General features: G+C 45.2%; 1 protein-coding gene across 3 annotated transcripts in view; it reads right to left on the minus strand.

Moving 5' to 3' along the window:
* Window positions 1-14,498: 14,498 nt before the first annotated feature.
* The window catches only part of PROKR2 (prokineticin receptor 2), a 14,260-nt gene continuing 6,291 nt past the window's right edge, over window positions 14,499-22,467 (minus strand). For all 3 annotated transcript variants that reach the window (XM_045295441.1, XM_045295442.1, XM_004697847.2), the window contains exon 3: window positions 14,499-15,410. In XM_045295441.1, coding sequence (XP_045151376.1) covers window positions 14,714-15,410 — 697 coding nt within the window. In that variant the 3' untranslated portion in view covers window positions 14,499-14,713. The remainder of the gene's footprint in view (window positions 15,411-22,467) is intronic.

Genomic DNA, 22,467 nt, shown 5'->3' on the forward strand with positions numbered 1-22,467 from the left:
TTCATTTTCTACCATTTCCAATTTTCCTAGCTTCATGCTTCACACATTCCAAAGGCCTGTCATCAGATTTTGCAGCTGTTTCTCCTTACCTTGAGGTTTGTCCCACCAGCAAATGAAGATTCCCGAAGGCTCCACTCCCACAGGCCATGGTCCATTCATGCCACCACGGTGGACTCCGCTCCAAGAAAGTAGCTTCTCCTCCGTCACACCCGATTGCCCTCTGATCTGAGATGCCAATCCTTTGGCACCATCTTGGACAATGTTTTGCTTCCATTTATTAGGTATTCTGTATCTTACAATGTTTTGAAGCTCTACATAGGTCTTCAGCTGCTACTTGCTTGGGAGTGGGCAGCTGAGCTTTTGCTTTTAGTTTGTTCTTGGGCTGGAAGATCCAGGGAAGCCATTTGCTTTGGGTGAGCCTGCTGGCATTTGAAATGCAAGGGACATAGCATCCAGTATCACGGCAACACAAGCCACCACAGTGTGACAAACTGACAGACAAGTGGAGGTTCTTAGATCAGGGCTTATGATTAAGCATGAGCTCAAAATCCATTCATACACCTATGGTTTATATATGTCCTTAGTTCACTTTAGAAATATCATTATCATTTTATTGTGGAATATCATAAATAATTCCCATGGGACATATGGTATATTATTTATAATATTATGAATTTAGCCAATGGTTTAGAATTTAAAATACTGCAGAGGAAAGTATACATGCATAGGACAGCATTGTAGATTAAGACACATGGATTGTTGACTTGATCATATAAAAACTTAAGTGACCAGACACTCTGTACACAAGCATGGAGGGTTGGAGAGAGGGCAAAACTTTCAATGACACTTACTCACTAAGGCAGAACTCTGCTAAGAAGCAGACTGTTTATGGAAGCAGACTGTTACCTATTTCTTTTAAAAATAATTTTATGGGGGGCTTGTACAACTCTTATCACAATCCATACTACATATTTCTTTTGGTAGGTTTGAACTGCCCACCTTTTGGTTTGCAGCCTACTCCTTAAATGCTGGACCACCAGAGCTCCTAAGAGAAGTAGGTAGGGGGCATATTAGGTCAGAGCAGGATAATTACATGTGTCCAAGTACGCTGGACAATCCTGGAAAGATGAGGGGTGTGAGTTGGGAGGGAATTTGTCACACGGCCTCAGCTGTCGTCCTCCTGACCAGTACAGCCTGAGTTATTCTGCTCTTTGCCAGGCACCCTGTGGATGAAGAAGCAGGACCATCTCCTTTAATTGTCCTCAGTAATTGAAACAAAGTGCCCTGGCTTGGGTTTTTAAGTCCTGCGGTCTTCATTCCTTTTGTTTCTGTCCTACCTGATGGGGTCTCCCCTGGGAGCTCCCTAGGGGTAGTCATACCCTCTTTGCCCTTGCCCTTCCTCAGTAACTTCTGGTATTACAAAAGTGCCAGGGATCCCCTCTGAGAGCAGATGGAAGTCAAAGCCACGATTTTACTTGTAGCTAAGTAGGTGGAAGAGAGCTTTGCCTCATGGGAACTTTGTAACCGATATTGCTTCCTGGTGCCCATCTCCTGAGGGACTTAAGACAAACTGGCCCATAAGGAGTCTGGGAGAACCAGAGTCTGGAAGCGATGGAGCTGAAGCTAAATGGGTATAGGAGACATGAAGGGCCTGACCTGAGTGGAGTTGGCTGCTGGTTCTGGACCTCCGCATGTATTCTTCTCCCTTCTCTGCCCTGCGTTGGACCCCTGAGAGGCTGACCATGTGGACTGTGCTGTTAACTGTCTTCTAGTTAGCTTTAGACTTCGGGAGACCCACTGGAGAACTGGAGGGAAGAAGGAGAGGTCAGGGTTGTCCACCCTCTGGCCCTGGCTTTGACATTGGCTTCATCTCATCATGAGTAGCTTTTCTCCATGGCTGTGGCTCTCGCTGGGCTCCTTTATCACCATTTCCTTCCCTGGTTTCTCCAATCCTAAGAAGAAGGCAAACATTTTAGAACCCAAATACCACTGTCCTCTTTAAATAGCCCCTTCCTTAAAGTGCTCTCATTGGAACTAGCTGACCTGAATGTGTTTCCTAGGAATTCCTACTCTGACTGGCCCATAGAGAAAGTAAAAATTGGAGAGAGAAGGAAGGTAAGCTACATCGAGAGCGATGGAGACAGGAATGAGAGCCAAGCTCAGCAGGTGAGCTGCGTGGAGCGCCAGCACCTTGTGGTCCAGCACCAAAGGTAGACATTGTCAGTTTCCACCCAGTTGATTCCAACTCACGGTGACCCCAGGTGTGCGGTGTCGAACAGTTCTTCAGAGTTACCAAGGCTTGTGTGACTTTTTGGAAGCAGGTTGCCGGGTCTTACTTCCAAGGTGCCAAGATGCAAAAGGCAGGCCTTTTATCTAGTAGCCCAGTACCTAACCATTTGTGCTGCATCGGGCTGAAATTACAGGTCACAATGAATGACCCCATCCGTGCTGATGCGGAAACTGGACGGCTTGCTTTTGGTGAGCAAGGAGGGAGGGGTCTGAGCCGTGGAGTCTTAGGGCCCAGTTGCATCTTCACTTAGCAGGGCTTACAGATTTCCTGCTCTTGTGAAAACCACCTTTCCTTTTATCCCTCTTTTTAATGTCCTTTTCTAAGTTGCTTGTTGCATATAGGTATATAGGAATACTGCTAAACATTGTATCTGAATTTTATAGCCAAGCCCCTTGTTCAATGCTCCTTTTGGGTCCATTTATTTTAATGGAAATAATGCATATTTCAGACTTGCTGCATTGCTAATCACAGTACCTGTGAATCATGCTAATGATGGCATTTTTTAGTTTTTCAGTTGTTAGAGAGCAGCTTTTACCCTGTTTTATGGTTCTGGCTAGGACTTCCAGTACAGGCTGAATGGAAGGTATGGTGTTCTTGCCTTAAAAAGAATCACCAGCTTCGCTTGAATGACCACCCCGAGACCCAGACCCAAGGGATTTGCCTCACCCAAGAACCACCCTTCTCTTACTAGCAGTTCATTTCCGGAGACTTCTGAGCTGTTTCAGAGAGCGCCCTGGGAGCCCCAGAGGGCGGTGATGAGTTCTTCCTTCCAGGCGCCCTCCCCACCCCCTATTTTGTGAAGATCCTGAGCGACACAAGTGGCTAATGCGCTCAAGTACTAAGCAAAAGTTGGAGGTTGGGCTCCACCCAGAGGAAGAAAGGCCTGGTGATCGACTTCGGACCAGCCAGTCTCTGCCAACCAGCTGGAGCGCAGTTCAGTTCAGACACACGTGGGTCACCCTGAGTTGGAGTCAATCGAGTGGCCACTGTTTTATCTATTTTGCATCCTCCTCCTTCACACATTTCAGGGAGGAGTCATTGTGTCAAGGGGAAGGCAGATGATGGGGTGGGCCTTTGTTTCCTTCTCTCGCTCCCTCTCCCTTTCTCCCTCTCTCTCTCCAAGGGCAAAGGGCAATGCTCAGACACAGTTGAAACCCCCAGGGAGGCCAACTAGCATTTTCCATCACGCCCCATCATTTTCACGATCACATCTCTTCGGTGGCATTAAAGTTCACAATACGGGGCTGATGGCCTTCATCCGGACCTTTCCGGACCTTCATCTCCTTTCAAGTGTACTCTGGGGTGAGAGACAGCATGCTTCTTAATAACTCTTCCTTTAACTCTGTGAAGACTGACAGCAGCTTTCAAACGGCCAGGAAAGGGCTCAATTAAAGTGGTAGCTTAGGGCCACTCACCTTTCCCATCTGGGATGGGGAGGGCGCTGCTTTAGTCTTTCGGTTCCATGACAATATTAGAAAAATGAGGAACCATAGCTTTCAAGGTCAGTTTTCTTAATGGAAAATAAGGATCGGTTCTCTTGGGCAGGTGGTCCCCAGAATGTGTGTTTGTGTGTGTGTGTGTGTGGTGGTGGTGGGGTTGGCTCCATAGGAGTGTTTCCATGGCAGACCCTTCTTTGCATTTGCATAAGGGGGCATGTAGACAAGGGTCTCAGGAGGAATGGCCGGGATGCTCTGAGAAGTGGTGTTTCGGCCAATTCCAACTTTGGACTCTCTGGCACTATTCACCTGTCAGCCAAATGATGTCTTGTGGTAGACATGATTTGAGCCAAGGAAATTATATAGAAAACAATGTACACATACAAAGCACCCATATCATTAAAATGATCTGTAAATTCATTTGAACAGCCCCTGGATGAGGTTGGGTGCCAGATACAATGTTCCAGATAGTCCTTCCCAAGGGAGCCCCATCAGCAAGCAACACTGATCTCCATTCTACACCGAGGCCTTATGGGTAAAGACGAAGCAGATTTAACTCTAACTGCACACTCCAGGGTTTCTATGTCCAGGTTCCTCTTGGATTAGCTATCAGAGAAGAAACAGAAATGAGAGTTGGATTTGGGCTACTTTTTGAAAGAGTCCAAGCCACCTTTGGAGATGACATGTTCCTGGTTGGCCCCCTTCATGGAAAAGGCTGGTGTGAACAGAAGGCCATTGGTCCCAGAATGGACAAAGAATGACCACTGCTTTTTTTTCCTTTTGCGCTGCATCTACTGAAGACCACTCTCAGCAACCAGACTGTTGACTTTCCAGAGAATGTCTTCTATCACATTGTGTTAGTCTGGGTAGACTAGAGAAATAAATCCACAGAAAATCATATGTGTATAAGAGAGAGTTTTATGTAAAGGGCAAGTGTACATTAAGAAAGCATCCCAACTCAGTCCAGTCCAAGCCCATATGTCCGACACCGATCTACGAAGTCCTCCTCAAACTCACAAAACACATGCAATGACGCTGAATGCAGGGGGAAAGCCGAATCAGTGAGTATGTAAGCATCTCAGCACTGGCAGGGGTCTCCATGTGGCTTCTCCAGCACCCAGGGCTGCATCAGGGTAGGTCTGTGTGGCTTCCCCTCAGGGATGTCTCACAGGAAGTGAGCCTTGCCAACTGAGGCAGAGAACTAGCTAAGGCAGCCTCACACTGATCAAACCATCAGAGAACAAGAGACCAGAGACCAGAAAGGCGAGGTTCGCTGAGCCATTTATCTCTCCGCCCTTCAATTAATCCCACATGTGTTCATTAGCCAGATTGGCACAATAAACCTTAACTATCACACACACCAACGTAGAACTCAGTCTCCTTGGAAAGAACAAGAAGAGGTTCTGAGTTGACAAATGGTGGAGGAATGGAAAGGAACTGGCTGCAGTCCACACTATCTGTCGTCATATACAGAACATGATCAAGGGGTGTCACATTGGGCTTCTGATACAAGATGTGGTCTGTGTATGCCTACTTCCCCATCAGTGTGGTTATCAGAAGAATGGATCTCTTGTTGAAATCCGTAATGTGTTGGGGGAAAACACACCTGGAGGGTTTGCATGAGGACAGGTGTCTCTTGTCCTGTTCCTCAAGCCCAGAAAGATGGGGTAATTCTTGAAGTGACCATGTATCAAATTCAGCTGCTTATTTGTAGAAGAATGTGGCATCAGGACTGTAGGAAAGCTTATTAACAACCCAAGGTATGCAGATGACACCACCTTGCTTGCTGTAAGCGAGGAGGACTTGATGCACTTGTTGATGAAGATCAAGGATCGAAGCCCTCAGTATGGATTACAGTGCAATGTAAGGAATCCCAACATCCTCACAACGGGACCAATAGGTGACATCATGATAAATGGAGAAAAGTTTGAAGTTGTGAAGGACTTTATCTTGCTTGGATCCACAATCAATGCTCACGGAAGCAGCAGTCAAGAGATCAAAAGGTGAGTTGCATTAGGTAAATCTGCTGCACAATGGTGCCCAGCTATCAAAAGATATAGCATCTGGGGTCTTAAAAGCTTGAAGGTAAACAAGCAGCCATCTAGCTCAGAAGCAACAAAGCCCACATGGAAGAACACACCAGCCTATGTGATCACAAGGTGTCAAAGGGATCAGGTATAAGGCATCATCAGAACAAAAAATCTTACCATAGTGAATGATGGGGGAGTGCGGCATTGAGAACCAAAGCCCATTTTTAGGTCACTGGAGATCCCCTTGCAGAGGGGTCTCAGGGAGGAGACGAGGGGCAATGTAGCAACGATGAAAAATACAACTTTCCTCTAGTTCCTAAATGTTTCCTCCCCGCCCCCACTATCATGACACGAATTATAATAAAATGATTTAAAAAAATCTGCTGCACAAGATCTCTTAAGAGTATTAAAACAAGGTTGTTATTTGAGGACTAAGGTGTGCCTTCCCCAAGCCATGGTATCTTCAGTGGCCTCATATGCATGTGACAACTGGACATTGAATAAGGAAGACCAAAGAAGAATGGATGCATTTGAATTGTGGTCCTGGCAAGGAATATTGAAAGTACCATGGACTGCTAAAAATAAAACCCAATCTGTCTTGGAAGAGATGTGGCAAGGGAGCTCATTAGAGGCAAGAATGGCGAGGCTTTGTCTTACATGAGACTTTGTCTTTGGACATATTGTGAGGAGAAACCTCTCCCTGGAGAGGGACATAGTGTTTGGTAAGGTAGCAGGGAGAAGGGGAGGGACGGGTCTCAAGGAGACAGATTGACACATGGCTGCAACAATAGGCTCAAGAAGAGGGGTGGGGGTGGGGGCGGAATTGAGGATGGTACAGGACCAGACAGTGTTTCATACGGTTGCGCGTAGGCCACTATGGGTCAGAATTGACCAGATGGGACCGAACAACAACAATCAGTTTAAGGAGTTACTGAATATGCTGGTGAAGGTGTGAAACCATTTGAGGCATTTAACAAAAGATCCAATAACATGAAAAAGTGAACGAAGGGAGTTGAACATCTTTTTTTTAAAAGTTTTAATATTTTTATTCAATTTTAAATATATCTTGATTCTTTTTGAGATGCCCTTCTGATTCGAAGATTATTTAGAGGTGTATATTATTTCCTGGTACATTTTCTTTACTGATTTCTTTTTTCTTTTAAACATTTTATTAGGGGCTCATACAACTGTTATCGCAATCCATACACACATCAATTGTGTAAAGCGCATTTGTACATCATTCTCAAAACATTTTCTCTCCACTTAAACCCCCGACATTAGGTCCTCATTTTCCCCCTCCCTCCCCGCTCCCCCCTCCCTCATGAGCCCTTGATAGTTTATAAATGGGTATTTTGTCATATCTTTCCCTGTCCGACGTCTCCCTTCACCCAATTTTTGGTTGTCTGTCCCCCAGGGAGGAGGTCACACACAGTTCCTTGTAATCGGTTCCCTCTTTCCTACCCATTCTCCCTTTACCCTCCCTGTTTCGCCACTCACACCACTGGTCCTGTAGGGCTCATCTGCCCTGGATTCCCTGGATTTTCAGTTCCTATCTGTACCAGTGTACATCCTCTGGTCTAGCCAGACTTGCGAGGTCGAATTCGAGTCATGGTAGTGGGAGCGGGGAGGAAACCTTTAGGAACTAGAGGAAAGTTGTATTTCTCATCGTTGTTACATCGTACCCTGACTGGCTCGTCTCCTCCCCGAGATCCTTCTGCAAGGGGATCTTCAGTGCCTACTAATGGGCTTTGGATCTCCACTCCGCACTCCCCCCATCACTCACTATGGTAAGATTTTTTGTTCTGATGATGCCTTACACCTGATCCCTTCGACACCTCGTGGTTGCATAGGCTGGTGTGCTTCTTCCATGTGGGCTTTGTTGCTTCTGAGCTTGATGGGCGCTTGATGGGAGTTGAACATCTTAACGACACTGTTCAACAGGGAGCCACTTGATGTGGCTGAAAACCTACAACATGACCTGGTCTAGCTGCAAAGCGCTGACGATGTACAACCACCTTCCGCTGCTCGAGTTGTGTAAAGCTTACAGAAGCCAGGACGCATTTCCCACTTTGGGGAGACATGCATGGAAACGTGCTTCTGTGTCTGGAACAACTTAATGCTGTGAACAGTTCTTTTTAAAATACTTTTTATAGATCATTTTATAGGGGCATCTAACAGCTCTTATAATAACTCATACATCAATTGTATCAAGAATATTTGTACATGTTTCCATCATCATTTACACAACATTTTCTTTCTATTTGAGGCCTTCGTATCAGCTCCTCTTTTTTCCTTCCTTCACCTTCCCACCCTTGTGAACCCTTGATAAATTATAAATTATTATTATTTTCATGTCTTACACTGCTGTGTCCCTTCACCCATGTTTCTGTTGTTCATCCCCAGGGGGATGGCAGGGAGGGTTATATGTCAATCATTGCAATAGGTTCTCCCTTTCTCCCCCTTTTCCCCTCACCTTGCCCTTACTCTCATGGTATTGCTACTCCCATTACTGTTCCTGTGGGATTTATCTGTCCTGGATTCCTTGTGTTGAGAACTCTTATCTGTAGCAGTATCCATGCTCCAGTCTAGCCGGATTTGTAAGGTAGAAGTGGGGTCATGATAGTGGGGGGAGGAAGCATTAAAGAACTAGAAGAATGTTGTGTGTTCCGTCGGTGCTATACTGCACCCTGGCTGATTGGTGCCTTCCTTGTCACCCTTCTGTGAGGGGATGTCAATTGTGTACAGATGGGCTTTGGGTCGCCACTCCAACCCCGCTCCTTTGCATTGATATGATTGTTTGTTTTGGGTGCGAACAGTTTTTACCAAGACTTACCATCCGGAGAGTCATCTGTGCTCCAGAATGACCGAAGCAAACTTGGAAAGAGTTAGTGGTGAGCAGCAACATTGTCAATACCAGCTGACGTCATATGGCTCACCAGAGCAGTTCCACCATGACATGAGGGGAGAGTTAATGAAATGTTTGACCAACTACAGCAGGCGGATTTTTAAGTTGAAAATTTTGTACGATCCTTGAATGATGCTATAAATGTCCGAATGGTCCCCGTCACGAAAAAAACAACAACGGTTCCCATCCCTGCACTAGAAGATGTCTACTGTCATTCCCTTTGGTTTCCTGAATCCTGGGGTCTGGGCTATGAAGCCTCTGGATGGAATGGGCTCTTGGTTTGCTGGGGAGATAGAAGGTATCTTGGGATAGGTTAAGATTCTCTAAGGAGGCTTCAAACCAGCTCACGCGGCCTTGAAAGCATTCAATGAGAGGATCTATTTCTTTGGACTCGTGAGAGCCTCAGTCACCAAGTGCCAGCCACTGCTGCAGAGTCAAACCCAAGGGCAGTCTTCAGGCTCCAGCCAGTGCTGGCTCGGTGTCCTTAAACCAGTTACTAATTTGGGAAAGGAGTGAACCGAAGAATTAAAAGGCATTTCCTGCTGCAATGTTGTGTTGGTGCGTATGTGTGCACATGTCTGGGTATCCTCTTAAACCCAAAGAAAAGACAGTGACTAATGTGGGGGGATGTGTTTAAAGCTACTACCCCCCACCACCACTCTGAAATAGATCTCACTTTTAGTTTTCTAATGAAATCGCTTTTTTTCAAATCCGTAAGCATGGAATGGGTTTTCTTGTTTGAGTGCCTGCCTCAAGGCATTGTTGAATTTCCTTGAGAAACTTACACTAAATGTTAAATGCTGCAAGAAGAATCTCTGTTAGCTTCATCACAAAGTTTTCCTCTTACCCTGGCTGAGGAAATGTACCCATTTTGCCCAATGGGGTAATTTTTCAGTATGATTAATATAGATAAATGTGCCTATCTTCTATCTATCTATCTATCTATCTATCTATCTATCTATCTATCTATCTATCTATCTATCATCTATCGATCTATCTATCTATCTATCTATCTAATCTTAGCATACTTAAAGTCTCTTAAACTTACCATTAGTTTTGAGAGGAAAAGGGCAAATATATGTGAAATTAGTTTAATACCTTACCAACCTTTGGCGGGATGAATAATGTCCCTGCCAACAGCAGTTTTCATGTAAGCAGGTCGTTTAGAAATGATGGGCTAGCGGAAGCGCAGGGTGGTGCTTCCCTGATTGTCTGGACCCACGAATAAACACTTGGTACAAGGCTGGTTGTTGGTATGAGTTGCATCCGTTCTAAAACTTCCATTATCAAGTTTCCTCCCTGATTCAGGGTTGGTTTATTTAGATGCTACTGTCTCATTTATAACTGGACATACTAACACAATATCAAAAAGAGTAGGGGAGAAATACAGAAACACTGTGGTAAAGAGTCTATTTATTAATTACTTCCTTTATAACAATGCAATACTTTTATTCACTGGAAAATCACAAATACACACTGATATTTGCAAAAGCCACGCCAGTTAAGTTTGAACAAGAGGGTGGTACATTTTAGGGTAAAAAGGGAAAGGAGGATGGGTTCTGTTGACAGATTCAGTTGATACACAGTTTACTCTGAAAGAATCTTCTCACTAGACGAACCATGGCAAGAAAAATATGTAACAATATAATAATTATCATATATATTTTAAACGCAACGAATCCAAAAGTATTTATGTGACTTTGGAATTCACTATTTACTTTGCGGAATCAGAATTTACAAGCATTTTGCTTAGGCTAACGTTACATTTTTATCTTGAGAAAAAAAGAGAAGAAACAGCTGCAAACATCTATTAATAATTGGAGTGTGGAATGGACAAAGTATGCCATCAGGAAAATTGCAAGTCATCAAAACCCAAATGAAAGACATATCGATCTATCCTCTGCACTCATGAGCTGACATGGACTGGCATTGGGCATTTACCTCGTCATGTGTCTACTCGGCTGGGAATGACAAATTGAAGGGGAATGGTGTCGTATTCATTGTCAAACAGAACATTACAAGATCAACGCTGAAGTACAATACCGTCCATGATAATATCCGTGTGCCTACAGGGGAGATCCAGTAGTACTACTATTTACACAGTACCCAGAAATGCCAAAGATGAGGAAATAGAGGCACCCTATCAACTTCTTCAGTCTGAGATTGATCGCAGAGGCAATTAAGATGCACCGATGGTGAGTGGTGAGTGGAATGTAAAAGCTGAAAACAAGAAGGATTGGTAGTTGAAAAACATAGCCACGGTGACAGACATGACTCTAGAGATCACAATGGGGTTTTGCAAGGCCAACAACTTATCCACTGCAAATACTTCGTCTCAACATTCACGGTGACTATGTATGTGGACTTTGCTGGAAGGAGGACATAGAAACCAAATCATCTGCATCTGCGGAAGCAGACTTTGGAGAAGGCCAATGGTGGAATGGGCCATCAATTGCTTATATGCAAATTTATGTTGAAGTTGAAGAAAATGAACATAAGTCCATGATTGTCAAAGTACAACCTTGAGTACACGCCACCTAAATTTAGAGACCGTCTTAAGAACATGTTTGATGCACTGAAAACTAGTGGCCAGACTAGGTGCAGGTAGCCACCAAGGGCCAGAAAGAAATGAAAGGTCAAAACGTTGTCAGAAGAGACTGAGAGTTGCTCTTGGATGTACAGTAACTGAAGTGAATGGGGAAAAAAGGATGACGTTAAAATTGAACACAAGGTTTCCAAAAAGATAAAGTGCAGTCTAATCTTGAAGAAATATGCCACGACCTGGAATTAGAAAGTCAAAGGCATTTCTCAAATTGAAAGGACTGAGGGGGAAAAAATCAAGCCTGGAGTTGCTGTTGGAGGGATCTTATGGGGAAAATATCGAGCTCTGCAGGAAGCTTAAAAAAAGATGGAAGGAATACATAGACTCATTAAAAATGACCAAACAGTATCATTACTATCACAGGCAAATGAAGTTTTGCTGAAGAGAATTCAGAAATGGTTGCAGCAGTAAATCAACAGGGGACTATCAGAAATTCAAGACGGATTCAGAAGAGGCTTTAGAACAAAGACTATCATTAATAATGTCAGATAGACCTTGGCTAAAAGTACAGAATGGGAAGGAGATGTTTATCTGCATTTTCTTGACTTTGCAAAGGCATTCAACTTTGTGGATCCTCACACACAATGGATCAGTTGCAATGAATGGGAATTTCAGAACATTTGTGTTCATGCAGGACTTGCGCAGCAGTGTTTCCCAAAGTTGATGATGCCACCTCTGGCTTGGGTGGTGGTGGTGGGGTTGGGGGTGCTGGGATGAGTCAGGGGGTGCTGCAAAAGCAGATACTTATGTTCTATCCCAGATTATAGGCTATAATACAAGTTTTTAATTTCCAGGGGGGCACTGATTCATGTTCTTTCTGAAAAGGGGGTGGTAGACCAAATACATTTGGGATCCTATGCTGAACATAGACTAAGAAGCAGTGGTTCTAATAGCACAAGGGAAAACTTCTTGGTTTCCGATCAGGACAGGTGTGTATCGGGGATTTCTACTTCCACTATCCTTGTTCAATCTGTATGCTGTGCAAATAATCTGAGACGCTGGGTGCTGAGAAGACTGCAGCAGCCTTCAGATGGCACAATCTTGCTGGTTGAAATCAAAGACTTGTAGCACTTTCTAATAAAGATCAACGACGACAGTCTGCAGTGTGGATTATTCCTCAACATAAAGAAAACAAATTCTCACAAATGGATCACTAAACAACCTTGTGATAAGCAGAGCAAATCTTGAAGTGTGTCAACGATTTCATTTTACTTGGATCCACAAGCGATGCTCACACAGGCAGCAGTGACGAAATCAAATGACATACTGCATGGGGCGAATCTGCTGCCAAAGACCTCTTTCAAGTGTTAAAGGGCAGAGATGTCATTTGAGGATTAAGGTGTACCTGATCCAAGCCATGTTATTTTTAGTCACACCGTGGGCACCAGAAAGCTGGAAAATGAATAAACTAGGCTGGAAAGAGTTGATGTCTTTCAGTTATGATTGCTGGTGGAGAACACTGAACATCCCATGGCCTGCCCGAGGAATGAAAACATCTGTCTGGGGAGAAGTCCAGCCAGGATGCTCCTTAGAAGCGAGTAGGCAAAGACTTTGTCCATGCACGTTGGCTATGTTATCAGAAGGGACCAATCCTTGCTGAAGGACATCATGCTTGGCAAAGCAGGGTCAGAGAAGAAGAGGAAGACGCCCAAGGAGGTGGACTGATCCAGTGGCTGCAGCAGTGGACTCAAACACAGTAAGGGTTGTGCAGGCCCAGGCAGTGTTTCAGTCTCTTACACATGCGCGGCTATGCGTTGTAACCAATCGATGCCACCTGCTCCGCCCCCAACAGCAACAACAATAAATATTAAAGTTGCATTTCCTGAGAATATGGGCTGAAAGTGAGTTTGTCGATGGTGACAGCATATTGGCTAAAATGTCACAAAGAACACATAATTCAGAGTAAACAACCAAGTAACTGTAATTAAGGATAAACAACCAAGTAACCGTATTCTCTACAGAAAAATTAGAAGCTACCCAAATGGGCAGGGGTCAGTCACAAATCAGGCACTCTATCATCTCTGTTTCAAAAAGAATCACCACATAGAACAGTCACAGACTTGTATTCAATGATGCAAATAGATTCAGAAATGATATTTATACACTCTGAGGGATGCTGTTTAGTAGCATGCAGGGATAGATTGCTAGGTTGTCTAAGACCATTGGTAGCTGAGTTTCTGGGGACTCACTGAAACTTTAAGGTTGAATCTTCCTCATTATACTCCAGGATAAGAATGACTTTTCACCCCAGAAGTACTGGAGTTGGGGAATCTTTGGGCAATAGAACAGGGAAGATGAAAGTAAGGAGGTTTGTCAATGACATCGGTGGATGGGTTTTCTCTTGTTTAAAATAACCGGTTCAGTATCATTTATCCATTTTGTCATGGATACAGTTGGAAAGTATTTTCACAAAACATCACTTTTAATGGCTTTTCCCCACCATCCTGTAGGCTAGGCCGAGAAGGTATTTCCTTCATTCCCATTCCAACTTATCCGAAGAGACCAGTGCCTAGAGAAGGACGTCACCATTCCACTGAAGCAAAATTGGGAGTTGAAGCCTGGTCTTTGGATTCCCAAATAAGAGCCCATTTGTAAAAGAGTGTTCAAGAACACTGGTCCAGGCCTTAGCTAAATGGCTATCAAGACGATGTTCCTCACCAGTGGCAACCCCGGCCCCTAGTGAGCTTCCTGTCTTCCTGTCTGAAGCCGGAGCCCCTGGAATCCTTGCCATGGAGGTGTTGGGAGCTGCAGCCGTTGCTCATCTCCAGATTGCTCCCCTTCCTGAAAAAGAAAAGAGTGATGGCCTTTCAAGTGTCAACGGGAAAGGGATCTTTGGTTCTTTGAAATGACAGCGTTGCAGATGACCATACTGGCTGGCCCGGTGGAGAGACAGGTTCATCTCTGGCGTCCAGCATCCGTGGGAGGAGCTGGGCAGGAAAGCCCCATGCGATGGCAAGCACCCTTTTCCCAGGAGGCTGTAAAACCCTCACCTTCCAATCAGGTCAAAGTGCTTTCTTTCCGGAGACTTGTGATGTTCTTCACTGATGAGACATAAATGGAGTGAAGGGGAGGCTGGGTACTGATAAGCACTGTGGCTTTGGCCTGCCATCTCTATGTCCTGGGTGGAGCTGGCCGACTCCAGAAGCTTCTGCTGAGGTTTTAGTCTAATGTTTTTGCACGTGATGAGCGTCAGCTCTACTTGCTCTCGCCTACACGTACTGTTTGGGGTGGGGGTGGGGGTTTGCACACAGGAGATGCTGAGCAGACCTCAGATGAACGCTGCTGCGACTCCTGGTGATTCTCATTGCGTGCTCTGCCCTTCAAGGCCCAGCGCTGGAGGACGGTGGAGAGTGAACCCGATGGAGTTGTTCTTTCACCACACGATCCAGGAGTGTGGCTGATGGTGCGTGATGGACGCGTCTGGGCTTTCAAGTGGGAAACACCTGCAGATCACTTCAGCCTGATACAGTCCACCTCTTCAGTGGCGGGCATGACGCTAGTCTTGACGTCAAGGTCAGCACTGGACTTGCTCCCGTGGTGGGTGGGGTGCCAGTGGAGCAGCAGCATCTTCTTGAAGTACTTCCTGGTGTTATTCTTGACGGTGACGAAGCACACAGTGTTGATCATGCTGTTGCTCATGGCGACGCACTCGACGACGTAGAAGGCCGTCAGGTAGTGCTTCTCCTTGACGAACACGGTGGGGAAGAAGTCGCGCACGATGGTGAAGCCGTAGAAGGGCGCCCAGCACAGCACGTAGGCCATGAGGATGCACATGAGCACCAGGACCGTCTTCCGACGGCAGCGCAGCCGCTTCCGGATCTGCTCTGTTTGGAAGCCAGGGACTGTCTTGAACCAGAGCTCCCGGGAGATCCTGGCGTAGCACAGGGTCATGGTGACCACGGGGCCCACAAACTCGATACCGAAGATGAAGAGGAAATAAGACTTATAGTACAACTGCTGGTCCACGGGCCAGATCTGGCCACAGAAGATCTTCTCCTGTTTTTTGACGATGAAGAGGACAGTTTCTGTGGCAAAGTAGGCCGATGGGATGGCGACGAGAATGGACACCATCCAGACCAATGTGATCAGGAAGGAGGCCGTTTGATAATTCATGCGTGGCTTCAAGGGGTGAACGATAGCAAGGTACCTGGTGGGAGAGGAAAGCTGAGAATAAGAATGTATATGCATTTCATTCACCTCAAGGCCACATGAGACAAGATGGCATGCTGATGCCCTTACGTCTGTTACCCAGCTTCAGCAAGCTTTAAATTAGGTTAGCCATGTGGGTTGGCATTTGGCGTAGCTGAGTGGGTTAGGGAAAACAGCACGGGCTGGGGTCGAGCAGGATAAGTAATTCCAGGCTCATCACCTGAGTGGCTCTGTGCTCTGGGCTGAATTACCCAATCTCTGTGAATTTTATTTTCTCAAATGCCATAATGGATAGAAGAAGATGTAACTTCCTGGGTAGGAGTCCTGGTGGCACAGCGGTTCTGTGTTGGGCTGCTATCCACAAGTTCAGCAGTTCGAAACCACCAGCCGCTCTGTGAGACAGGAAGCTTTCTGCTCCCCTAAAGAGTTAGTTTCAGAAACGCACAGCAGCTGGCCAACTCTGTCCTATAGGGTCACTATCAGTCATAATGGAGTGAGTTTGGTTTGGAGCTTCCAGGGTTACTGTGAATATTAAACAAAGTAATGAATATGTCAACAAAAATGCTAGTAGGTGTCTAATACTTACTGTTATTATTATTATTGGGAATCGTCTTTATACCACCTTGGATTTCAAGCTTTCTGTTCTGCCCAAGAACACAGTGCTTTCAAGCACTTCATTTCAAACACCTCATACAGAGTTGAGAGGTGAGAGAAGGGCATAGCCATCACTGGGAGGTGAGGCATTTTCTCCGGGCACTGGACAGGGGCCCTCTTCCCAACCCTCAGTGTCGCCCTGCATTAGAGGCAGGAAGGCAGAGGTGGGAATGTGGGGGAATGGAAGGCCAGCGAGAAGTAAATGGCTTCCCAACTTCCCTTTGTGCAAAGACCAGAATCCACACTCCTATTACAAAGCATTTGCATTGGGTCCACCCAGATCATCCAGTCTAATCTAGTTTATGGTTAGCTGATTAACAACTTCATTTCCATCTCCTCTCTTTCTTATGCTCTGCCATGTAACCTAACATATTCACAGGTTCTTGGGATTACAATGTGGATGTCTTTTGGGAGAGGGCAGAATGCTTCCTAGCACATTAAATCCTAAGCACTTGATAATGCAATCAGTTGAAAATTTAATAACTCTCTCAATCTGGGTCTATCTTTAAAGAAGCAAAACAAACAATCCACCCCCTCCCTCCACCCAAATTCACTGCCCTTGATTCAATTCCAACTCATGGTGACCCTGTAAAACCAAGGAGAACTGCCCCTTTGGGTTTCTAGGACTTTGAATCTTTAGGAGAGCAGATAACCTCAGTTTTCTCGCTTAGAACAACTGGTGGGTTTGAACAGATGACCTTATGGCTAGCAGCTCAGTGTGTACAGGCCTTCTTTCATCACAAGGATCACAATAACCAAGGCCAATGGTCATATCCACATTCCTGCTTATTCTGGTGCAGACACTTAAATTCTAATTCGTTTCATCCAAAAGCATCTTCCTCATTCTGTAGGATGTTTCAAAATTCAGAGTTGTCCCCAGTACATCACAAGGGAAAGAACACTGACCCTAGAGTTATTCCTAGGGACTGCATGCCAGCGGTGCCTACTTAGTGAAATCAGCTAAGTTCCTGAGATATAGTTTTATCTGGGGACAGTAATAACTGCACTGATTAGCACTCAGGCTTTTGTGTCAGTATCCTAGAAAGTAAGTTTTCATAAAGCACCCTGGGAGCTGTCCACTGGCAAGAGGGCAATCTGCAAGGTCTTTCTTGCTGTTGACCTGCTTAGATGTGTGTCCTGGACAAAGCTCCCCTTCTACGATCTCTATAACTAGAAATTGGACCACTTCCTGCTCTGCTCTGCATCATCCTAGGTCCTTACTGAAGTGGCAGTAAGACACTCTGCTGGGTGGCCCTTCTGATATTTCTGGGTAGTGGCCCAAGTAAGTAGATTTTCCCAAGGGACAAAGTGCAGTATAGAGGGAGACCTGTGTTTCTGTGTCAGGGTACACAGGCTCATCTAGTTCCGGGCTTGGGTATGAGTCAGCCCCCACACTCACTCAAAGAAGCCCATTTCCAGTATCAGCATCATCGGGACAAAGGTGAGCGTTTGGCCATCCATTCCTCTAATCATTGTGTCTTTGCTTTTCTATGAGTTTAGAACCTGAGCACGGAAGGAGAGTGCTATTTATTCTGCACCTTGGAACCACACCATCCTCCTTCATGAAGCCTTCCCATACGGCACTAATGACACAACAATCACATCCGCCTCTTGATTTATCCCTTGATGGTTCCTTATGCTTCACAAATACTAGCTTTGTCTGCAAGAAAAGTTCCTTGAGATCAAGGCTTGCAGCTTCTATTATTTTATGCTTCTGTGTATGCAGGTGTGGCACACAAGAGCATCCAAAGACTAGCTCTGGGTCTACCAGGACACAACGGATGCTGGTGGTGTCCCGCTCACATTTCCTTGCTCTTGTTGTTTCAGTGCGCACTTGTCATCTCTCACATCTCAGCACCTGCATTGCTGTGTCTGAAAATTTCCTCTGACCTCTAAGGTCCTTTTGGCAACTGTGTAGTATTTCCAGAGTGACCCTCACCAATGGATTTTGAGCGTTGGTGTATGGTTAAAGTTTTACCTCAATTTGGCTAGGCCATAATTCTCAGTGGTTTGACAGATATTGTATAAGCATCCACCATCTTGGGATCTGATGGGAGCCATCAGTTAAAAGGGGAGTTCCCTTGGGGACGTTGTCTGCATCCAGCACATATGGATGTTCTGGTAAAGCTTGCCTTCTCTTGATCCCTCATGTGACTTGTCATCTTCCGACTTCTGGTTTGGGGGATGTGAGCCAGAAACCTGCCATCTGGTCTACTCATTTGGCATTTGTCAGCCTGTGCAACCATGTGCGTCAGGAGAAACCACCAGCCTAATGTCTGACCTATGGATTTGGGACTTGCAGCCTCCCTAACTGTGTGAGTAATTTCCTTGAAATCTAGTGTTCTCTCTCTCTCTCTATCATCTATCATCTATCTATCTATCTATCTATCTATCTATCTATCTATCTATCTATCTATCTATCTATCACCTATCTATCTACCTACCTACCTACCTACCTACCTACCTACCTACCTACCTATCTATGTTTATATGCACTTTTCTGGTTTTGCTCCTCTAGAGAACCCAGCCTTACACATTTGGTGCTAGAGGAGTAAAATGATCAGGATGAGTTTTCTGAATTGGTTCTCAAGTGTGACTAGTGTTAAAGGTACAGATGACTACATGCCCAGTAGTAAAACGTTTGGTAAGATTCCATTATTTTTTAATTCCCCCTTTTGATGAATTTTTGGATGCCCCCCTTTCAATGAACTTTTGGATGCCCCCCTATATGCAAAATATCACCACCGATGGATCAAATATTTGTGAAAAACATGACTCTGAGTGGTTACATATTTGGCGCTTCCCTACAATTCTGTCAGAATGATAAGCACAAGGAAGCCTGCTGCTTGGTCCTACTTTCACCAGACAAGGGACGACTTCAAAGCTCGAGTCATGGCTCAAGAGCCACACACCAAACTGTAAAGTTGCTACTTGTGATGTGAAAGTATTTTTTCATAGTGAAAACCAAAAACCGAACCTTGAAGCCTTGAATCTTATCATAAGAGCGGTTGTACCACAACACCCCTTGAATTCCCAAAAATGAGATCCTGAAACTTGGGATCAAGCTATATAGACATATAATTAGGAAGCCAGGGACACTGAACCCCTAAATTCCGTGGATCATTCATGCCACTGAACCAGTCCTCTTACTCCCATCTGAAGACATTATTGCATCCAGTCTGCTAAGTCACCCAGTAAAACCACTGTCCCTCTCCCCATTTGGTGAGGTCACCCTTGCTGAGCCTGGGGTGTGTTTGCCTGAGCCATCACCTGAGGTGCAGCCAGGCAAGGACTTGATGAGACATTGCTGAATGTTCCCAGGACCTATCCCATCACCCATTTTTGTTTCTAGACTTATAATTTGATTGAAGTTCCAGTGAACTTCAAGCAGGGAAGTACAAAGTGTAACCCATGAGGAGATATACTGTGCTCCCGAAGTACTGCTTGAGTTTCCTAATAGACACCAGGAGAAAACTGTGGGGGAATATGTGTGGGAACGGATATTAAAGGTGTGGGGTAATGGTATGAAGAGCAGTCTAAGTTTATGGATGGGCCTACTAAGCACTGAACATCTATTCAATATTTCAGTTCAAGAGGTTATACAAAGGAAGTTGTTATTTGCTGTGGTTAGGTCAATCACGTTGGTTCTGACTCATAGTGACCCCATTACAACCGAATAAAACACTGCCTGGCCTTGCCATCGTCACACTTGTTAATGTTTGCGTCCATTGTTGGGACCAATGATCATTTATTTGATTGGTTCACTGAAGCTTGAATTAAGTGGTGGCCTAATCTAAATTAAGCCGAAAGGCCAGACCTGCATTAGTATACTCTACAAGAGGATATCCAACGGCCGAGTAAAACTGGCATATTAGAGTGAGTCTATCTGGCTGGACTCACAGTTCTACCATGGAGTGCCCAGAGGACACACTTTTTACCACAATCATGAGGAACTAAATAGTGAAGGGGAGCCCAGGACCCTTGAAGACTGTTATAATTTCTATTTTATGTCAGTCAGATTTGACAGTGGGGACTGCCCAAACCATAATGAGACACCGAACTACAAGAGGGCTAAGTGGATTCTGTGATGGTAGGGGCCAAGTGGTGGCACTTAATTGATAAAGACCAGGTGAACATGACGGACCGCTTAGTCACAGCAGTCATCAGAACAAGCTGATTAGAATGGACTGATGGCATTGGCTACTTAGTCATGGGGCCCCTAAGAATGAAATGGATGGGAAATCTACTATTTACTTGATCTGTATAAATGGAAGAATTCTAGTTCAAGTGAATTGGAGTTAACTACCCCACTCTGCCACGAGGACTCCATATTAGAATGTGGGAAACTAATCTGACAAAATTCAGGCATCTTCTATCTCAGAATGGATTACATCTCAACAACAAGAAAACAAATGTCTTCCCAACTGGACTAATAAGCAACATCATGATAAACGGGGGAAAGCTTGACGTCTTCAATAATGTCATTTTACATTGGGCCTCTACTCAAGTACTCCCTCAACGCAAGTACATTTTGTTCACTAACATGGCACTCTGTGATGTTCACCTTCCTGACAAGATTGCTGAAGACAAAATGGGTGCCTAAGCAAATGTGGTGAAGAAAGTTGATGCTGCCCGGCTATCAAAAGATACAGTGTCTGAGGTCTTAAAGGTTTGAAGATAAACAAGCAGCCATCTAGCTCAGAAGCAACAAAGTTCATGTGGAAGAAATACACCAGTCTGTGTGATCATGAGGTGTTGACGGGACCAGGTATCAGGCATCAAAGACCCAGAACAAAAAATCATATCGATGTGAATGAGGGGGAGCATGGACTGGAGACACAAAGCCCATCTGTTGGCAACTGGACATCCCCTTACAGAAGGGTCACAAGGAAGCGACAAGACAGTCAGGGTGCAGTATAACACCGATGAAACACACAACTTTCCTCTAGTTCTTTAATGCTGCCTCCCCATCCCCACTATCATGACCCCAATTCTACTTACAAATCTGGCTAGACCAGAGCATGTACACGGGTACAGATAAAGCTGGAAACACAGGGAATCCAGGACAGATAAACCCGTCAGGAACAAGAGTGAGAGTAGTGATATCAGGAGGGTAAGAGGAAGGTGGGTGGGGGAGCGGGGGAAGAGGGAACCGATGAAATGATCTACCTATAACCCCCTCCCAGGGGGATGGACAACAGAAAAGTAGGTGAAGGAAGACGGGGAATCCAGGACAGATAAACCCCTTAGGACAAATAAAGGGAGCAGCGATACGAGGAGGGTAAGGGGTGGGGGGAATAAGAGGGAACTGATCACAATGATTGACGTATGGCTCCCATCCCAGGGGGATGGAAAGCAGAAAAGTGGGTGAAATGAGACAGCAGTCGGTGTAAAAACATTAAAAAAAAAAAAAAAGAAGAATTTATAAATTATCAAGGGGGCATAGGGGAGGGAGTGGAGAAGGGAGGGGGAAAACGAGGAGCTGATGCCAGGGGCTCAAGTAGAAAGAAAAATGTTTTGAAAAAAGATGATGACAACATATGTGAAGATGTGTTTGACAAAATGGATACATGTATAGATTGTGATAAGAGCCATAAGAGCCTCCAATTAAAAAAAAAAGACGGAATGCTAGACGCAGCATGTGGCCTGCTCTCTGTAGGCAGCAGAGCTTTGGGACTTTTCTAAGCTACAAAGTGCTTTAGAAAGATTTGCTTCCTGATGGCGAGAGGTGGCTGCTGAATGTGCATCAGTATAGTTTGATGGACAGCCATGAGTCCTTGGTGGGCGGAGAGACAGGTTTAGGAGAAACTTGTGATGGTCTAGAAAGGACTTACAAGAGGGCTGCCAGGACTTGTTAGAGGGCTGGCCACAAGGGGTGCGCTGGGAGGGGTGGGGCAGAGTGTTTTCTCCGGCTGGGGAGAATGGTGGAACTGCTAGTCAAGTTGGGAGATGACTGGGGCAGAGCTGGTTCCTCAGGGGGAAGAAGATGCTCTGTTACCGGTTCTGATCAAGCCTTCACCCAATGGGTGCTCTCTGAGAAAAATCCCAGGATACCACCCCCCACCTTGAAAGACAAAGGCTTCAGAGGGATAAAGCAGATGGGAGCTGTGATAAATCACATTCATTGGAGGAGGAGTTGGATCAAAACGCAGCCCAAGAGATTCCCATTCAGTAGGGCGTGGGCTGGGGCCTAGCAGTTCCCGTGGTGGATTCTGTGTGGTTGGACTGATAGGCACACAGTTTACCCACTCCCGTTTGAGGCTGGTGAGCTTCAGAGTTGTAACCACAACATCGTTTTTTTCCTGCAGTAACTTCATGTTATAAAAAGCAAGTTACTTCTTATGCCGGCATGTGCATTTTATCACCAAATAATTAGCTGGCTGATTAAAATCAACACCAGA

Source organism: Echinops telfairi, unplaced genomic scaffold (genome assembly GCF_000313985.2).
Source record: "Echinops telfairi isolate 266 unplaced genomic scaffold, ASM31398v2 ScPeMD7_5592;HRSCAF=6446, whole genome shotgun sequence".
Taxonomy (NCBI): domain Eukaryota; kingdom Metazoa; phylum Chordata; class Mammalia; order Afrosoricida; family Tenrecidae; genus Echinops; species Echinops telfairi.